Source organism: Bubalus bubalis, chromosome 19 (assembly GCF_019923935.1).
Source record: "Bubalus bubalis isolate 160015118507 breed Murrah chromosome 19, NDDB_SH_1, whole genome shotgun sequence".
Taxonomy (NCBI): Eukaryota; Metazoa; Chordata; class Mammalia; order Artiodactyla; family Bovidae; genus Bubalus; species Bubalus bubalis.
In genome coordinates this window covers 23071173-23091088 of record NC_059175.1, presented here as the reverse complement: position 1 = coordinate 23091088, position 19916 = coordinate 23071173, and the positions used below count along the sequence as shown (strand labels likewise).

General features: G+C 47.4%; 1 protein-coding gene across 3 annotated transcripts in view; it reads left to right on the top strand.

Moving 5' to 3' along the window:
• Positions 1-7650, top strand: part of IL31RA (interleukin 31 receptor A) — a 72693-nt gene extending 65043 nt beyond the window's left edge. For all 3 annotated transcript variants that reach the window (XM_025270520.3, XM_044932416.2, XM_044932415.2), the window contains exons 14-15: positions 1078-1159; positions 2482-7650. In XM_025270520.3, the coding sequence (XP_025126305.3) occupies positions 1078-1159; positions 2482-2928 (529 nt within the window). In that variant the 3' untranslated portion in view covers positions 2929-7650. The remainder of the gene's footprint in view (positions 1-1077; positions 1160-2481) is intronic.
• Positions 7651-19916: the final 12266 nt, after the last annotated feature.

Genomic DNA, 19916 nt, shown 5'->3' with positions numbered 1-19916 from the left:
CTTTAGGGTCTTGTGCTTTCTCGCCCGGGGGCCTCATTCTGCCCTGAGGGTCACGGGCTCCCTCCCTGGTAGACTTCTGTCTCCAGAACTGCACAATTGTGAGCCTTCTCTGCCAAGCTGCACTCACGTGTGCATGTGTGCTAAGTCACTTCCGTTGTGTCTGACTCTTTGTGACCCTAGAGACCTAACTAGGGACCATAGCCTGCCAGACTCCTCTGTCTGTGGGATTCTCCAGGTAAGAATACTGGAGTGGGTTGCCATGCCCACCTCCAGGGGATCTTCCCAGCCCAGGGATGGAACCCACGTCTCTAATGACTCCTGCATTGGCAGGTGGGTTCTTTACCACTGACCTCACCTGGGAAGCCCAAGCTGTGCTTAGATATGGTCAAACTAAGTCAACCTCAGTTCCTGTGGATTGTAACTGAACCTTCAGCACAAATTCTTGGACATTTTGCATACCTAAAAGCTCCCAGGTGGTGACGATGCTGCTGGTTGGGAACCACACTTTGAGAATCACTGCTCTAAAATATGGGTATCTTATAAGACTTAGATTGTTACCTTTTCTGGGGAATAAATCTCAAACAAATGGCTCCATGATAGTGTGATTCCCTGCACCAGGACCAGGGGGTGGGGACGCAGTGGCAGGAGAGTGGGAAAGAGTAGCTTTGTCTGGGGAAAGGTCTCCCTCCATCACGTCCCACAAATGACTTGCAGTTTCACCCCCCTCCCCCAACAAAGTATTTTGTTTTCTCAGTTTCCATCAGGAGGCTGTGAGCTTGCCATTATTCAATAGGGAGCCGTACAGTTCCCCACATGTGTGTGTGTGCTCAGTCGTGTCTGATTCTTTGTGACCCCCATGGACTGTAGCCCACCAGGCTGCTTTGTCCATGGAATTTTCCAGGCAAGAATATTGATGTGGGATGCCATTTCCTTCTCCAGGGGATCTTCCCAACGTGAACCTGGGTCTTGCGTCTCCTCCACTGGAAGGCGGGTTAACACTCTTTTGGCTTGGCCATGCAGTACAAGTAAAATGCTTCTGGGACTCACTTCCTGTTTTAAAATCTTCTCTCTTATTAGCAAACTGAAGCACCTATGTTGGCCTGATGTTCCCAACCCTGCTGAAAGCAGTATAGCCACGTGGTGTGGAGATGATTTCAAGGTAAAAGCTCCTGTTTCTATTAAGGAGATTGTGAGCAGGCTGGTTATGGGAGGTGGACAGGATGATGCAGGTGGGGAGCAGTCCTGGGCTGAGATTTGCACAGGGTTCACATAAGGGGAACTCGAGGTTTAAACATCCCAGGGAATGGCTGGAAGGACAAGTGGAATCAGCCTTCCTGGAACAACTTTGACCTCAATCTTTGGACAAGAGGAAAGGGCTTCACCAGGCTCATAGAACCTGGTGTTCGCTGGGCATAGAACTGGTCCTATAAAGGATGCCATAGAAGAAAGACACTGGCCTTACCTTTAAGGACCTGACTGTCCAGTTAGAAAGCAGGAGAGCCCAGTTATAAGGTTGGAGGCCATTGAAAAAGCAGCCAAGAGCAAATTAATCCAGAAACCACCTGGGGACTGCTTATGTGAATTTCCGTCCAAAGGCTGGGGCAGGGTGCGTCAAATTGTTCTTCTCAGGTTGGAGAAGTTGGCAATGGGTATTCTTGTGAGTTATTCATAATAGAAAGTTTCCTTCACATACATTTTGAAAGTGAAAACTGTTCTGAAATTTTTAAGGTTTAATTTCTTGGTTAAGTAGAAATAAGCCCAATCAAGCATAACCTTTAAATCCTTATTATTGAAGGACTATTTTCAGTATCCCTTGATGCAGGGATTTTTAGTATTAGCCCTCATTTCCACTCAGAAGACTTTTTTTTAACATGGACATTAAAATTATTTTATTATTTATTTAATTAAATTTTTGTTATTTCTATTTTCTTCTCTCATCATTCATGTATTATCCTATTTCATTTCCCACTGATCAAAAGTTATTAAGAGAGTAAATTAATTAATAGGAAGTATTGTCTGATGTCTAAAATGTTTTTTGAATTATCTGTAGCACCCACTTATTAATGACTCAATATATGCCAGGCATTGAACTAGGCTCTGGGAATGCAAAGAGGTCCGACCCTGCCCCTGCCAGGAAGCCATCTTTGATTTTTCTGGTGACATTGGGAAAGTCATTTGTCTTTATGACTGTGGTTTTTCCATCTGTAAGAGTTTTAATTTTGATGCCTCCATCTCCACTGGGATTTTGAGAACCCATGATTATATGAAAAATAGCTTTGGGCTCCCTAGAAGAAGAAATTATTTGAATATAGTGTGTTCTTCTCAGGAAATGGGCCACTCTTGCCAAGCTCCCGTGGAGGGGACCACTTAGCAGCAGCAGTGCAGAGGTGGGGTTTGGGTGTCCCAAGCCCAGTAGCTTTTGTCTACATCATGTGTGGCCCCTAAATGAATATTGGGGGCGTGTCTCTCTCATTTTCCCAGGGTAAGCTAAATCTGAAGGAGTTTGACCACTCTTTGAACAGAGAAGACGGGATTCTAAAACCATGTTATTCACCCAATGACCTTATTGACAAGCTGGTGGTGAACTTTGAGAATTTTCTGGAAGTGGTTTCCGCTGAGAATCCTGGAAAGGGTTGTGAAAATATCTTGGGAGGAGAAAAGAATGAGTACGTGGCCTCCCCAAACAGGCCTTACTGTCCCACCGTTTCAACCGAGATTCCACCCAGAGGGCCCCAGTGCCTGAGCTCTGGGATGCTAGAGGGGACCTGCCCAGAAGCCAGAGAGCGGCTTTTCCCTCCCGCCCAGGGCTGTGGGCCAGACCATCTCTGTGAGGAAGGAGCACCAAACCCATACTTGAAAAATTCAGTGACAACCAGAGAATTTCTCGTGTTTGAAAAACTTCCAGAGCAAATCCACAGAGAAGTCTGAGAGCTGCCGTGGCTTGAATCCCCCTGTGTCTCAGTGTGCGTGACACACAGAGGGGGAAGGTACGTCTACAAGAGCTTTCTTGGCATCGTCCCATCCTGCTTGTGTTAGAGAAAGCCTTGCACACCCCCAAACTTGGTTGGTACAGATGTGGAATTTGCTCGAGAAGAACGGATGCTGATCAGCCTGAGCACTTTGCAGACGAAGAACAATTTTGTTGTTGTTGTTGTTCAGCTAACAAGCTGTCACTGAGGCCCCTGGCAGATGGACTTAGAGGGACAGTATACACTGGAGGCAGACATATGTGGCCTTCCCGAGGAATTGGACCTTGGGCATGGCCTGTGCTGGGGCCGCTCCTCACAGCTCCAGGAGAGACTTTCCCCGTTGCCAGAAGACCCTTGTTTAGTTGGCACTTGGGTGACCTGCTGGGAGGCGAGGGGCTCTCCCATCACCTTGACTTCCCTGGCTCTAGACTCCACTCTGAGGCAGCGCTGGCGTTGCTTTAGAGTCGCTTTAAATCTCTCTTTCAACACAGAGGCGGCAAGTGGGGTGGCCTTCCAGATAGAGTGCCTGAAACGCCTCATTACCCTCATTAAATCTTAAGTGTCTGCAGCAACAACCAACCCAGGACTCTTGCCCTTGGTCCACTCCACGCCTGCAGTGGAGGATGGAGGAACAAGGGAGGGCCTCAGCAGGGCGCTGGGGAAGGGACGCTCGCCTGGGCCGGCAGGTCCGCCCCGCTGTCCAGGTCATAGCCCAGCCCTGCCAACAGTTTCCGGGGGCCCCTGCTGCCCCTCTGTCTGTACCCAAGCCTGGGAGTTGAAAGGCACTGTAGATGGAAGTGGCTTTTTGACAGGGACTCTGGTCCCTCATGCTGGCCCGGAGCCCAGGAATGCTTATGGAACACATCCTGCAAAGGCCTCTCCCCAGAGGCAGCCAAGCAGGGCCTGGGCACGTGGAATGCTTAGTAACCATGCTGCTCCCACACCGGGCTCCTCTGCCTTCACCCAGCAAAGCGGGGAGCCCACAACCTGGACTGGAACCTCTAGCCCAAGGGCTGATGGCAGACCCCTGGGAACTTGCGGCTGGCCCTGGGCTCACACCCTGCGCACAGTGGCTTGCTGGTGTTGGTGATGGCTCGTCTGGCCATGGCGGGAGGTTGCTGAGAGCCTGGTGAGGTTGGGGGCAGTGGGGCCTGGTGAGCCCAGCATTTGCCAGATAGAAAGGTATCAACCTTTCTTGGTATTTTCTCCAAGAGTGAGAAGTCTGTGCTGTGGTCCACAAGCAGTGGTCACAGACTTCACAAGCCACTGACTCAGGTGTGCAAAAACATTGCTTTACTTTCCGATAACCAAGATTAATTTCCAGTGCCAGCCCCTGACCTTTAGAAGGAACCACCCCAAGTTAGAGATTTTGAGTTGCCTCGGGTTTGGAGCTCAGGCTCACCTGGGATTTCGATGCCCCGTCCATCCTGGGACTGGCTCTGAGTGCCAGCAGATATTCAGGGGAATGTGAGGTCTGCTGCCTGACCCTGGGCAGAGATGTGCCCTCTTCCCTGTCCCTTGCCACCCTCCTCTAATCACTGCATCCTTATCATGGGCACAAGCAAGGATGCTTTCCCAAAGCTGCCTCCTCATTAAGTCTCCAGTGTCTACAGCACCCCCCAAATTCCTCAGTCCTGGTTCACAGAGCAGTGACCACTGATAAATCTAGGAATAAAGGATGCCTGGGGCAGGCGCTGGGAGCCTATGGTCTGGGAGCAGAAAGGGACCAAATGAAAGGGACTCTCGGCTGTGGTGGGCGCTCTCAGCCCTGACGCCTCCCTCCCCAACCCTGTGATGTGGGCAGTCTTGTGAACTCCCTATCTTCCAGAACCCCAGACAGGCCCTTTCCACCCACCTCTGATCTCTGGGCTCACAGGAGGCCCTAGCCTGGTACCCCGCATTCCTCTCTCTTCTGAGAAACCCTCTGCTGCCTCCAGCTGAGGGGCAGGGAGTGCCAGTGAGTCCTCTAGTCTTGTTCTCACACCCTTTTGAACCTAAAGTCCAAGAATTTGATGGTGGGGAGAGAGAAAAGGTCACAAATCGAAGTGGGTTTCAGGGATGAAGCCATTACCCTTGCTCTCCCTCCCTTAACCATTCGTTAACACCTGAAGCTTCTGATGAATAGCTGGCAAATACCACGCCCTGGGGCTTCCCAGGTGGCAATACGGGTAAAGAACCTGTGTGCCAATGCAGGAGACATAAGAGATGCGGGTTCAATCCCTGGGTCAGGAAGATCCCCTGGAGGAGGGCACAGCAATCCACTCCAGTATTCTTGCCTGGAAAATTCCATGGACAGAAGAGCCTGTCGGGCTTCAGTCCAGTGGGTCGCAAAGAGCTGGGCATGACTGAATTGACTTTAGCACACGTGCACCACACCCTTGGCCCTTCCTCTGTTTCATTCCCTTTCTCACTTTCCTTCTTGCCTCCTGTCTTCTGCTCCTTTTTTCCCACCATTCCCAGAAGCTTTGCATCTTTTTAAACGCTTCCTTTTTTCCCCCTCTCCCATTTCTTGTTTCTTTTCTTTTTTATCCCTTTCTCCCTTTTCCATTATCCCCCTTATAACATCTCCAGATTTACTTCTGCTAGCTTTGAGGGCTAGGAAATTTAGGGTTCTCTGTTTTGTTCTAGATGGCTCAAGGGGGTTTCGCAGGAATCAGTGTTTCCTGCCAGGAAAGGGGGCAAGTTTCCGAGGAAGGCCAGCAAACACGCTGAGCAGCACTGCTCTGCAGAGCAGGTCACGGGGCCTGGCCTGGGAGAAGCCAGCAGGGGCCTTCCTCTCCTGGAATCCGGTCCCGGATTGTCCCTGCTCTAGGGTCCTGCGCTGCCTCTGTGGCTGCAGATGGAGAGGGCCATCTGCTTTTTTTTTCTGTTGCTGTCAGAGAGATACTGAGAAGACACAAACAGGAAAGCTTGTTTTATCAAGCTCATTAAAAACTGATAAAATTCTCCTTAGAGTTTTCTAGGACTCTGGGAACCACGCAAACAGCTACATTAGTGCCGTTACTAGCCTTTCTTTTACAGTAATATCAGAAAAAATTTTTAAAGAATGGCAGAGAAGCGGTTAGTGGTTCAAAAAAGAGATGGTACCTTCATTCTTTCTCGGGCAGCTGCAATAAAACACAGAGTAACACCATGTGGGGTGGGGGTCCTGGTGGGGGTGGGGCTTTGAAGGAGGCAGAAGATGGGGAGGTCCTGCCACCCCCAGGGCTGCTCCTGCCTCTTGTGGGGAAAGCCTGTGCTGGTCTGCCCAACAACCCCCAGTTATCCCCCGCGCCCCCAGTCCCTTCCCCAGGTCTCATGGCTCTTAGCTATTGCTGCGGCAGCCGGCATGCTTCAGCCCAGGTCCCTGCCAACTGGCCCTCGAGCCCAGTCTGGGCTCTGTTTTTGAAGGGCCCATGAACCAAAAATGATTCTCACATTTTCAAAGACTAGAAAAAAAAAATTAAATAAAGAATAACATTGAATGATATGTGAAAGTTCTACAGAATTCTGTGTCTACTGATGAAACTTAGTTGGGACGCGGTCACACTCATCTTTTATATATCATCTCCAGCTGCTTTCTGCACACAGACAGAACTGAGTAGTTGTGACAGAGTTTCTTCCATAGAGCCTAAAATAGTCACCATCTGGTCCTTTATAGAAAAAGTTTGCTGACCCACCCCTGTGAAGCCGACAGACACAGGGCTCAGACTGCACAAAGTGTTTTAACTTTGAAGTATCTGCTAAGGAAAAACAAAATCAGGCTGTGTCATTCTGGAGTCCTAATTGGATCAGGACAGACCTCTTAAAAGGTCACATACTCCCTGGCTCCCCGCGGCCCTCATGCTCTCTGCCTGCTTCTGCCTGTGGCTAAGTTGTGGCTTTTCAGCGGGCACTCCAGTGGTTCTTGACCCAGGTCATTTCGTCTCCCATCCTCGACTGTCAGACATTTGGCAATGCCTGAGGGTGCTGCTGGCATCAAGTGGGTAAGAGCCAGCAAAGATAGTGGTCACCCTACAATGCACAGAACAGCCCCCGCAACACAGAATCGTGTGTCTCAAGGCATCAGCGGTGCCGAGGCGAGAAATCCTGACTGAGCTAGCCTCTGCCCTGCACCCATAGCATTGGCCACGGGGCCGCTCAGTGCCCACACAGAGCTCTAGGGGTCTCCCTTTTTTATTTTTTTATAAATTAAATTTTGTTTTGGACTCAACTTTACAACAGCAACAAGAACAAAAACCTCAATGCCAATTATTTATTTCATTCTTAATTCATTTCTGATATGATCTGTGTCCCTTAAATGAAATACGTTTTCATTTAATTACAAGTGATAAATTGATTCAGTTGGAGTCTTCCTTTACTGTCACTTATTATTTCATGTATAAAATTTCACGTATGAATGCAGTTCATAGTGGCCACACCGAACCTCTCAGTGTACCTGCATATCGTGGTTTGCTAAGGATTGTTTTAAATGTCCTCCTCTTATAGGGAGAAACTTCAGTGAACATTGTTGCACAAAATTTTCTTTTCGCACCTTTGTCCTCACTCCTTGGGTAGAATTGCTGGGTCAAAGTATTATGGTTATTGCATGACTGTCCCCCCAAAAAAGCTACACTGATTTGCAATAGTGCCAGACACTGCTGTAAACTGGATTTTGTCGATTTACTGGGTATGATCAATGAAACTTCATAGTTATTTGTCTTGCTTAAATCATTGTGAAGCTAAACTTTTCCCGTTTATATTTTACAGCCCACAGACATGTGGGATCCTATCTACATTCTGATAGCACCCACATGGGGGCTTATGGTTGAAATGGCTCATTATGTTGACCTCACAAACAAAGAATAAAATCACAGTGATCCTTGAGACTGACCAAATTGCCCAAATGACATTCTATTTTCCCACTGGCCCCTACTTTCTCAAGGCTACAAGACCACTGGATTTCAGACCTCCAGCTACATGTCAGCAGGACTCAGCACAGGCTAAAAATTAACCATCCCTTCAGAGAATTTTTCATTGGCAGGGTATAAGAAAGACCCCATCAGAAAGGGAGGACACTGATTCTCCTTAAGGGTCAGTCATCCTCTTGTTTTCCCTCTAATAAATTTCTTTTTCTTGCCTGACTGCCCAGCTTGCTCTCTTTTTCTCCACTCCTGAGGGCATTGAGAGACCAGCTGAGCTGCTACAAACTAGAGGCGCTCAGCAGGATTTTAGAACAATTGATGGACTTTATCCTTCAGCTGACTATTTAAAAATATGGGTTGTGTGGGGCATTTTAAAAGAGAAATTTCACGCTAATGTATTTTGCTAATTGTTTTATGTAGATGCTAATTAGCAACAAGGCCTAATTGTAATCAAAGTATGTGGCATTACCATGCAGTGTGCTCTTGTTGGGGATGCCCCCTTGCTGCTGAGAAAGGGGAGTGACTCCTGCGGGAGAGCAGCTAGCCAGCCCACAGGGAGCCACGTGGTGGTGGGGGCGGGGGGCAGGTCCAGGTCCTGCCAAGCTTGGGGGGTGAAATGCCAGGAAGATATCCCGAGGCCTGGACTTAGAGAAAGAAATCAAGACGTGCATACCGGAATGCTGATGTCAGGGAGGAACGCTGACCCCCTGAACCAGAGAAGTGCCTCTTTGTGGGCTCTGCCTGTCGTCTTTTCCATGGATTATTCGTATGTCGATGTAATGCGTAATGCATGTGCATGAAGGTTCATGTGTGTGAAAACACGGTTGTTGTAATGAGAATAGCCTTCAGATGCTTTATTGTAAGTGCATTTATATTTTGATTTTTCAAATAATAAAGCAGTAACACCATTTTTAGGTTATGTGTATACGTCCATTTTAAAGTTTTACCCACTCAGATGTTTAAAATAAGACTTCAAAATGTAAAAGACCACCTTTGTTAGACATGAGGGTGACTGTGGGAAACTCTAGAGCTCAGGTAACCAGGAAGCAGAGGTGGGCAATTACCCCTGCATGCACATCTCCCACTGTGGAGCCAGCCGGGCCTCAGGTGCGAGCCCTGGCTGTCCTCCGACGTGATTCCTCCTCATGGCAGCGTTTCAAACTCCTTCCAGCTCCTCAAGCTCCCTGGGGTCTCCCCTCACCGCTCCCCTCACATCAGCAGGTGACGTGGTCCCCATGCATGGAGGCCCATCTCTCCTGCGAAGGTCAGAGGCGGAGGGGACCCCAGCTCGCATCCATCCCTTCCTTGGCCTCTCCTGTACTGTCACCTTCTCCCTCTCCAGCAATTCCTCCCCCTAGGCCTCTGAACAGGCTTCCAAGAGAAGAGGACGGCAAACGCCTGCCTCCATCTCCCCCTCTGCTGTCTGTGACCCCACGGCTCCACTGAACATCAAGGTAGAAAGAGCCGCACCCCAGCAGCAGCTTCTCCAAGCAGCTCAACTACTTCTTTATTTTTATTTTCAATAATGAGAAGATGGAACTGATAAAATGTTCTAGAGGAATAGAAAGAAAGTGCTTTAGGAGCAGACAATTTGGAAACAAAGGCTTCAGACTGGCTTCTTAAGTGTTCAAATATAAGGCACACGTCTGCCCACTGTTGTTGGAGTAGCCCTGGGGTGGGGGGGTTACCTCAGGTTTTGTTCTGTTCATCACTAAGGTCACTCCTATCTGATGCTTAACGGCACTTACTAAGAGCTTTCTGTGCACCATCCAGCAATTCTCACAATGCTGTGTGGTACTGTTATCCAACTTGCAGAAAGGTGGGTACAATCAATAGGGTAGTGTTATTGTTCAGTCGCTAAGTCGCGTCTGACTCTTGCAGCCCCAGGGACTGCAGCACGCCAGGCTTCCCTGTCCTTCACCATCTCTTAGAGTTTGCTCAGACTCATGTCCATTGAGTCGGTGATACTATCTAACCATCTCATCCTGTGCCGCCACCTTCTCCTTTTACCTTCAATCTTTCCCAACATCAGAGTCCTCTCTTCGCATCAGGTGTCCAATGCTGGAGCTTCACCTTCAGCATCGGTCTTTCCAATGAATATCAAGGGTTGATTTCCTTTAGGATTGACTGGTTTGATCTCCTTGTAGTCCAAGGGACACACAAGGCTGTGATTCGTGAAGGTGTGAAAGGGTAGTGAAAAAAGTGAAAGTGTTAGTTGCTCGTGACTCTTTGTGACCGCATGGACTGTAGCTCGCCAGATTCCTTTGTCCATGGAACTCTTCAGGCAAGAATACTAGAGTGGGTTGCCATGCCTTCCTCCAGGAGGTTTTCCCAACGCAGGGATCAAACTCCCCACATTGCAGGCAGATTCTTTACTATCTGAGCCACTAGGGAAGCCCAATAGAGTAGTACCATTATCCGATTTACAGACAAGGAAATTGAGCTCAGAGAGGCTTCAGGGACTTGGCCAAGATTCTGCAACTGGGGAGTGGTGGGTTGGAACTGGGCCACTAATTCCCCTGAGCTTCCCTGCCTCTCTGGCCAATAACAAGTTGGCTCCTGAGGTCAGAGAGAGTTAAAGAGGATTGGATTCTTCAAGGTGCAGAGGGCCCTTGAGACTCTTCCTGGTTGGGTCTGGAGACTCTTCCTCTCTCTTTCTCAGTGCCTGCCAGAACCCCTGAGATTGGTTTTTGATCCAGGAGTGAGTGGAGGTAGAGGCAGGCACTATGTCCCCGTTCTCAGAACAGGGAATGACAAGAAGAGAGAAGACCCAAGGGAGCTTGAGCTTCTGGATGGACTTGGGATGCTGCAGAAGCAAGACAAGATGCCACAACAGAGTGATAGACTCTGTGAACACCCTGGGCCCTCAAGCAGGACACAGGGAAGTCAGGTGGAAGAGGGGACTTCCCATGAGAGTTGGAACAGGGCCCTGCATGTAACCTTCCCTTCCCATTAATTTGCTCTTTCCACTCCTCCCTAATCATTTTTCTGCTCTTTGTTTCTCAGACTCCTCTTGGTTGACTTGCCATTTGAACCTCACAGATCCCGGAGATTGACTCCCTGGTGGACTGCTTGCTCCACATGCTCTTTGTCATTCACACCCAGCCTTCAGCTGCATCTGTGTCATCCCCAAATTTCCATCTGCACTGAGCCCAGGATCTGCATTTCCAATTGCTCATCGGACATCTCCACTTGAAAAGAACATGTCCAAGACAAAGAATGTTTATCACCAACCCACCCCTCCTCTTTCAAACCTTGTTTCTCCTTTCTCCTACTTGGACAACCTGAAGTCACTGAAGCTCCTTCCTTCCTTGCCATCAGCACCCAGTGGGTCACCGAATCCTTACCCTTTTCTCTACAAAACTCCTCTCCCGCATAAGCCTCTCTACTCTATTCACCCAAATCCCATGCCAACCCCTAGCTTGGTCATCTTCAGTCTGGGTCTTTGAGCAGCCCCCTCCCTGGTTTCCCTTGCTGTGGCCCTATTTTCTACACCCAAATCCACCTTCCACATTACCTCTAGAATGATTTCTATGCACATGTCTGGTTCCATCTCTGGCCTGCTTCCTAATCCCCAGTTGAATGGTCCACAGGTAACATCCAAACTCCATAGCATAGTAATGGGTAAGGTTCTCTTTAAATTATTTGCTCATGTGCTACACTTTTAAAGAGTTAACAAATATTAGTTTTTTATGGCTTCTGTAACAAATTACCACAAACTTTGTTGTTCAGTCGCTTAGTCATGTCTGACTCTTTGTGGCCCCATGGACACCAGGCTTCCCTGTCCTTCACCATCTCCTGGAGCTTGCTCAAACTCTTGTCCATCAAGTCAGTGATGCCATCCAACCATCTCATCCTCTGTAATCCCCTTCTCCTTCTGCCTTCAATCTTTCCCATCATCAAGGTCTTTTCCAATGAGTTGACTCTTCTCATCAGGTGGCCAAGGTATTGGAGCTTCAGCTTCAGCAACAGTCCTCCCAATGAATATTCAGGACTGACTTCCTTTAGGATTGACTGGTTTGATTTCCTTGCAGTCCAAGGGACTCTCAAGAGTCTTCTCCAGCACCATGGTTTGAAGGCATCAATTCTTCAGCACTCAGCTTTTTTTTTATTGTCCAGCTTTCACATCCATACATGGCTACTGGAAAAACCATAGCTTTGATTAGACAGATGTTTGTCGGCAAAGTAACGTCTCTGCTTTTTAATATGCTGTCTAGGTTGGTCACCACAAACTTAGTGCCTTTAGTGACATGAACTTATCTTACAGTTCTGTAGGTTAGAAGTTCAATGTCATCTCACAGGGCTAAAATAAAGGTGCCATCGGGGTTGTGCTCCTTCTGTTTCAATACTTTTTCCAGCTTCTAGAGGCAGCCTTTATTCCTTGGCTTGTGGCCCCCTCTTCCATCTACAAAGCCAGCAACATTGCATCACTTTGATGGTTCTTCTGGAGTCCTGTCTCCCTCTGCTCCCTGGGGCTGAGCTCAGTCTGAGATCTGAAGCACATCACTAAAGGCCCAGCCAAAGCTTCACTCTGTGTCTGATTAACTTTATCTACTTCTTAGTGTTCCTGACCCAGGGATCAGACTTGTCTGAGACCAGAGTCCCATGGAAACTAGATACGGACCATGCCTGGACAGAGACCTGAATAATCTTATTGCCAGCAAAGCTGCCTAGAGTGCCTGGCCTAGATCTGTGAACCAGAGGACTTACTAATGGTCACCCCAGAATTAGACACACTGGGTTATGAGCCCATCTGGACTCCACAGGGCTCACTCTGCAGGGACAGGCCCCTTTTCTATGGGGCAGAGAGCTGACCAGGGTGCATAGTCCTCTGGATGGGCTGGCTCCCTGAAAGATGCACCAAGAAACCAGACCGTGGGCTGCCCCCCGGGGCCCTTGAGAGACTTGGCCCATCAGAACTGCAAAGACAAGGCCCTGGGAGAGGAGCAAGGGGAGCCTGTGCTGGGTCTAAATAAACTTCCACTCAGTTCAGAATTCCAAGTACTATCTTGATGTTTAGGACACCGCAGGGTTCTGCACTCCAAGGAAGCACAGCCCAACTAGTGGAAAACCTCCGGTGCTGGGGTGTCGAAACCATGGTGTGATATATACACATCTCAGAGTTTCTTTATTCCAGATTTTCCTTCATAGAGATCAACCTGAAGGATGGAAAAAACTCCCCCTTTGCCCTTGCAAATAAATCACAAATATCTACTTAGAAGCTAAGTTGAACATTTTCTTTAGAGGAGTCAGCATGTGTCTTTAACTCAAGCCCCTCCCAAGACATATTTGATCAGCTAGCCTTTGTTGTCTTCTAGGAAAAAAAAAAGAGTTCCAGGAAAAATCTTCTAGGATTGTTAATGCAGATTTTCTGATGGTAAGATAACTGACAATTTCATGAAATCTCAGGGCTGATGCCAGAGAACACATAATACTTCAAACCAGACAGAGAACGTGCCGTACAAAGGCAGTGTCTCTTGGACCCAAAGCAATATTTTCCACCTCTCCCTGCCAAAACAAAACAAAAACAAAAAAATACCCCCCAAAACAGGCACACAAAAACCAGAAACAAGAAACAAACAAACAACAACAACAAAACAAACCCAAAGGAAAAACTTCAAAAGGGAACAATCCTAAGAGAAAACAACAAAATGAAACCCAGGGCTCCTACCATCTGCATCTTGTCCTTTGGGACCCTCTGCCCTTCTTGGCTGGGAGAGCCTGATGCAAATGAGCTTGGGAGGGTCCCTCCAAGGTCTGCAGTCCCAGGTGATGACAGGGTGGTCCTGGGGACCCATGGCTGTGCTGCCCATGGAGAGTGGATGTGCAGGCCCACAGATGGACACATTCTTGACTTCACGGGCCGGGCAGGCAGTGAGGCTCTGTGAGAGCCTGGGGATAGCAGATGGTGGCATCTGGCATCAGAACCACTACATGTGAGTTGGGACCAAACTTGGGAGATGGGGCAGGGGGCTGCCACCCTCAGGTCTTGTGAATGGTCATCCCAGCTTCCTCCTATTCCTTTCAGGGCATGGTGCCTGGTAGCTTTCGCTGGTGAGGGTCAGTGGGGGAAAGTGACTGATGGTAGTCTCTGGGTGTTTGCATCCCTGTTTCAGTTCAGGTCAGTTGAGTCACTCAGTCATGTCTGACACTTTGTGACCCCATGGACTGCCATGCTTCCTTGCCATGCCACGCTTCCCTGTCCATCACCAACTCCCAGAGCTTACTCAAACTCATGTCCATCGAGTTGGTGATGCCATCCAACCATCTGATCCTCTGTCGTCCCCTTCTTCTCCTGCCTTCAATCTTTCCCAGCATCAGGGTCTTTTCAAATGAGTCAGTTCATTGCATCAGGTGGCCAAAGTATTGAAGTCTCAGCTTCAGCATCAGCATCAGTCCTTCCAATGAGTATTCAAGACCTTTAGGATGGACTGGTTGAATCTCCTTGCAGTCCAAGGGACTCTCAAGAGTCTTCTCCAACACCACAGTTCAAAAGCATCAATTCTTTGGCGCTCAGCTTTCTTTATAGTCCGACTCTCACATCCATACATGACCACTGAAAAAACCATAGCCTTGACTAGACGGACCTTTGTTGGCAAAGTAATGTCTCTGCTTTTTAATATGCTGTCTAGGTTGGTCATAACTTTCCTTCCAAGGAGCAAGCATCTTTTAGCTTCATTGCTGCAGTCACCATCTGCAGTGATTTTGGAGCCCAGAAAAATCAAGTCTTCCACTGTTTCCCCATCTGTTTGCCATGAAGTGATGGGATTGGATGCCATGATCTTAGTTTTCTGAATGTTGAGTTTTAACCCAACTTTTTCACTCTCCTCTTTCACTTTCATCAAGAGGCTCTTTAGTTCTTCTTCACTTTCTGCCATAAGGGTGGTGTCATCTGCATACCTGAGATTATTGATATTTCTCCAGGCAATTTTGATTCCAGCTTGTGCTTCATCCAGCCCAGCATTTCTCATGATGTACTCTGCATATCAGTTAAATAAGCAGGGTGACTATATACAGCCTTGATGTACTCCTTTTCCTATTTGGGACCAGTCTGTTGTTCCATGTCCAGTTCTAACTGTTGCTTATTGACCTGCATACAGATTTCTCAGGAGGCAGGTCAGGTGGTCTGGTATTCCCATCTCTTTCAGAATTTTCCACAGTTTGTTGTGATCCACACAGTCAAAAGCTTTAGCATAGTCAATAAAGCAGAAATAGATGTTTTTCTGGAACTCTCTTGCTTTTTTGATGATCCAGTGGATATTGGCAATTTGATCTCTGGTTCCTCTGCCTTTTCTAAAACCAGCTTGAACATCTGGGAGTTCATGGTTCACATACCGTTGAAGCCTGGCTTGGAGAATTTTGAGCGTTACTTTGCTATCGTGTGAGATGAGTACAATTGTGCAGTAGTTTGAACATTCTTTGGCATTGCCTTTCTTTGGGATTGGAATGAAAACAGACTTTTTCCAGTCCTGTGGCCACTGCCGAGGCCAAATTTGCTGGCATATTGACTGCAGCACTTTCACAGCACCATCTTTTAGGATTTGAAATAGCTCAACTGGAATTCCATCACCTCCACTATCTTTGTTCATAGTGATGCTTCCTAAAGCCCACTTGACTTCCCATTCCAGGATGTCTGGCTCTAGGTGAGTGATCACACCATCATAGTTATCTGGGTCATGAAGATATTTTTTGCATAATTCTTCTGTGTATTCTTAATATCTTCTGCTTCTGTTAGGTCCACACCATTTCTGTCCTTTATCGAGCCCATCTTTGCATGAAATGTTCCCTTGGTATCCTAATTTTCTTGAAGAGAGTTCTAGTCTTCCCCATTTTATTGTTTTCTCTATTTCTTTGCACTGATCACTGCGGAAGCCTTCCTTATCTCTCCTTGCTATTCTTTGGAACTCTGTATTCAAATGGGTATTTCTTTCCTTTTCTCCTTTGCCTTTTGCATCTTTTCTTTTCTAAGCTATTTGTAAGGCCTTCGCAGACAACCATTTTACCTTTTTGCATTTCTTTTTCTTGGGGATGGTCTTGATCAATGTCTCCTGTACAATGTCATGAACCTCAGTCTATAGTTCTTCAGGCACTCTATCAGATCTAATCCCTTGAATCTATTTGTCACTTCCACTGTTTAATCATAAGGAATTTGTTTTAGGTAATACCTGAATGGTCTAGTGCTTTTCCATACTTTGGAATGTATGAATTTGGCAATAAGGAGTTCATAATCTGAGCCACAGTCAACTCCAGGTCCTGTTTTTGCTGACTGTATAGAGCTTCTCCATCTTTGGCTGCAAAGAATCTGATTTAGGTATTGACCATCTGGTGATGTCCATGCGTAGAGTCTTCTCTTGTGTTGTTGGAAGAAGGTGTTTGCTATGACCAGTGCATTCTCTTGACAGAACTCTATTAGCCTTTGACCTGTTTCATTTTGTATTCCAAGGCCAAATTTGCCTGTTACTCCAGGTATCTCTTGACTTCCTATTTTGCATTCCAGTCCCCTATAACGAAAAGGACATCTTTTTTGGATGTTAGTTCTAGAAGATCTCATAGGTCTGCGTTGAACCATTAAACTTCAGCATCTTCAGCATTACTGGTTGGGACATGGACTTGGATTATTGTGATAGTGAATGGTTTGCCTTGGAAACGAACAGAGATCATTCTGCCGTTTTTGAGATTGCATCCAAGTACTGCATTTTAGACTCTTTTGTTGACTATGAAGGCTACTCCATTTCTTCTAAGGGATTCTTGCCCACAGTAATAGATATAATGGTCATCTGAGTTAAATTCACCCATTCCAGTCCATTTTAGTTTGTTGATTCCTAAAATGTCGATGTTCACTCTTGCCATCTCCTGTTTGACCACTTCCAATTTACCTTGATTCATGGACCTAACATTTTAGGTTCCTGTGCAATATTGTTCTTCACAGGATCAGACTTCACGTCCATCACCAGTCACATCCACAACTGGGTGTTGTCTTTGCTTTGGCTCCATCTCTTCATTCTTTCTGGAGTTATTTCTCCACTGTTCTCCAGTAGCATACTGGGCACCTACTGGGGAGTTCATCTTTCAGTGTCCTATCTTTTTGCTTTTTCATACTGTTCATGGGGTTCTCAAGGCAAGAATACTGAAGTGGTTTGCCATTCCCTTCTCCAGTGGAACATGTTTTGTCAAAACTCTCCACCATGATTCATCCATTTTGGGTGACCCTACATGGCATGGCTCATAGTTTCATTGAGTAAGATAAGGCTGTGATCCATGTGATCAGATTGGTTAGTTTTCTGTGATTGTGGTTTTCATTCTGTCTGCCCTCTGATGGAGAAGGATAAGAGGGTCATGGAAACTTCCTGATGGCAGAGACTGATGGAGGGGGAAACTGGGTCTTGTTCTGATGGGCAGGGCAGTGCTCAGTAAATCTTTAATCCAATTTTCTGTTGTTGGGTGGGGCTGTGTTCCCTCCCTGTTGTTTGACCTGAGACCAAACTATGGTGGAGGTAATGAAGATAATGGTGACCGCCTTCAAAAGGTCCCATGATGCACTGCTGCACATAGTGTCCCCAACCCTGAAGCGGGCCACTGCCGATCCTTACCTCTGCCAGAGACTCCTGGATACTCATGGGCAAGTCTGGATCAGTCTCTTGTGGGGTCACTGCTCTCCTTTCTCCTGGGTCCTGGCACACACAAGCTTTTGTTTGTGCCCTCCAAGAGTCTGTTTCCCAGTCTGGTGTCAGTTCTGGCAGCTCTATGAGTGGGGTTAATGGTGATCTCCTCCAAGAGGGCTTATGCCATACCCAGGTCTACTGCACCCAGAGCCCCTGCCCCTGCAGCAGTCCACTGCTGACCTGTACCAATGTAGGAGAAACTCAAACACAGTTCTGGCTCAGTCTCTGTGGGGTCTCTGGGTCCTGGTGCAGATAAGGTTTTGTTTGAGCCCTCCGAGCATCTCTGGTATGTATGGGGTTTGATTCTAAATGCAATTTCACCCCTCCTACCGTCTTGCTGGGGCTTCTCCTTTGCCCTTGGATGTGGGGTATCTTTTTTTGGTTGGATCCAACATTCTCCTGTCTATGGTTGTTCTTAGCAGTCCAAGATGGTGGAGTAGGACATGCACTCATCTTCTCCTGTGAGAACTCCAAAATTACAGCTCGCATTCCTGTTTATTGATGCCCAAAACTCAGCCTCTGTGCACCGGTGCTGAATCCAATCTCAGAGACAGAGTTTTGGGTGAAGTTGAAAAGAACAGCTTTATTGCTTTGCCAGGCAAAGAGGGAGACAGTGGGCTCCTGGCCTCAAAAACTGTGTGTCCCAACCTGGGAAGATTTGGTGAGGAGTTTTATAGCAATAGTTCAAGGGTATGGCTGCTGACAAGATTATGGTGTGTGTACTCCTTTAATCCAGTCTTAGGTGATTTTCTCTGATATGAAAAATGCTGACATCTTTCATTGGCAGGTGGCGGGTGGGGTTAGTTCTATAAAGGGCTCAGAGATACTGTTATGTGTATTCCTTGTGCTAAGTCACTTCTGACTTCAGTCATGTCTGACTCTTTGTGACTATGGACTGTAGCCTACCAGTCTCCTCTGTCCACAGGATTCTCCAGGCAAAAATACTGGAGTGGGTTGCCATGCCCTCCTCCAGGGTTTCTTCACAACCCAGGGGTCAAAACCACATCTCTAGTCTCCTGCATTGCCAGGCAGATTCTTTACCATTGAGCCACCTGGGAAGCCCCAGGCAAGCTGATATTGGCCCCCTTTTACAGAACTATTAACTTATTAATGAAGAAAGAAAAGTTAGGTGGTCCATGGTGAGTCTGCAGTATTGCTGAGAATGCCTTAAACATCCTCGGGAGCAGTTGGCTGTGATAAAGAGTATGTGTTGTGATGAAGAGAATGTGTTTTATTAAAGAGAATAAAAGCTTTATTACAAATTACAATTAATATTTCAGGACTACTCAATGCTTTTCAGCTGTGACAGAAGTACTGTACACAGCAGAATGCGTGGGATCTGAGAGATGGCTGTGCCGGCTATTTCAAGCCAAAAATGTCTAAGTGCATGTGAATTACAAAATTTAAAAAAAATATTTTTTTTTGTATATTTGGGTTTTGCAGAGGTATCTTTAATACTGCTGATTCAAAATTTAAGAGAGAAAACATTATCTGTTTGTTTGTCCCCCAAGTGCCTTGCGTGCTCAGTCAAAAGCCACTCTTGTGATCCCATAGACTGTAGCCCACCCGGCTCCTGTGTCCGGGATTTCCCAGGCAAGAATACTGGAGTGGGTTGCCATCTCCTTCTCCAGGAGATCCTCCTGGTCCAGGGATTGAATCTGCATCTCCGGAGTTTCCTGCTTTAGCAGGCAGATTTTCTTTTTTTTTTTTTTTTAACCTCTGAGCCACCTGGGAAGCCCTAGGGCAGAGGGTGCCTTAGGTTAATTTCCCCAAAGAACATTCTGAGACTCCAGTTCAGGTGTAACAGATCTATTATCAGTGCATTCCCAGGAGGCACTGGGAAAGGTGTGAGGGAAGTTTGATGGGAAAGAGGAAGAAGCCGAGGAGGGTGGGATTTCAGGGACGGTCCCGAGGAGAGCAGCCCTCACCTGACTCCACAGAGGACGCTGGTGGTAAGTGGCTGGGTCCCCATTGTGTGTCCCCAGCCAAGACAAGGGGCCTGGGCTTTTATGCTTTTAAACCCCTTAGTCATTGCTACAGGCTTCCGCAATGGATGTGCAACTTTCCAGGCATATTTGACTGTGTGTGGAGGCCAAGGACACCAGCTGCCCACCTAAGAGGAGGCACAGAGACAGGGGCAGGAAGCAACGCTTGGGACCTTGACCGATGGGGAGATACACTGGCATCCCCGCAGGGCAGCCACATTTAGCAACTAAAAATACAGAGCACGTGTTTATTTAACAAGAACCAGGTATAGGGCTTCCCAGGTGGCGATAGTGGTAAAGAACCCGCTTGCCAATGCAGGTAGATTTAAGAGAGATGGGTTCGATCCCTGGGTCAGGAAGATCCCCTAGAGGAGGACATGGCAACCCACTCTAGTAATCTTGCCGGGAGAATCCTAT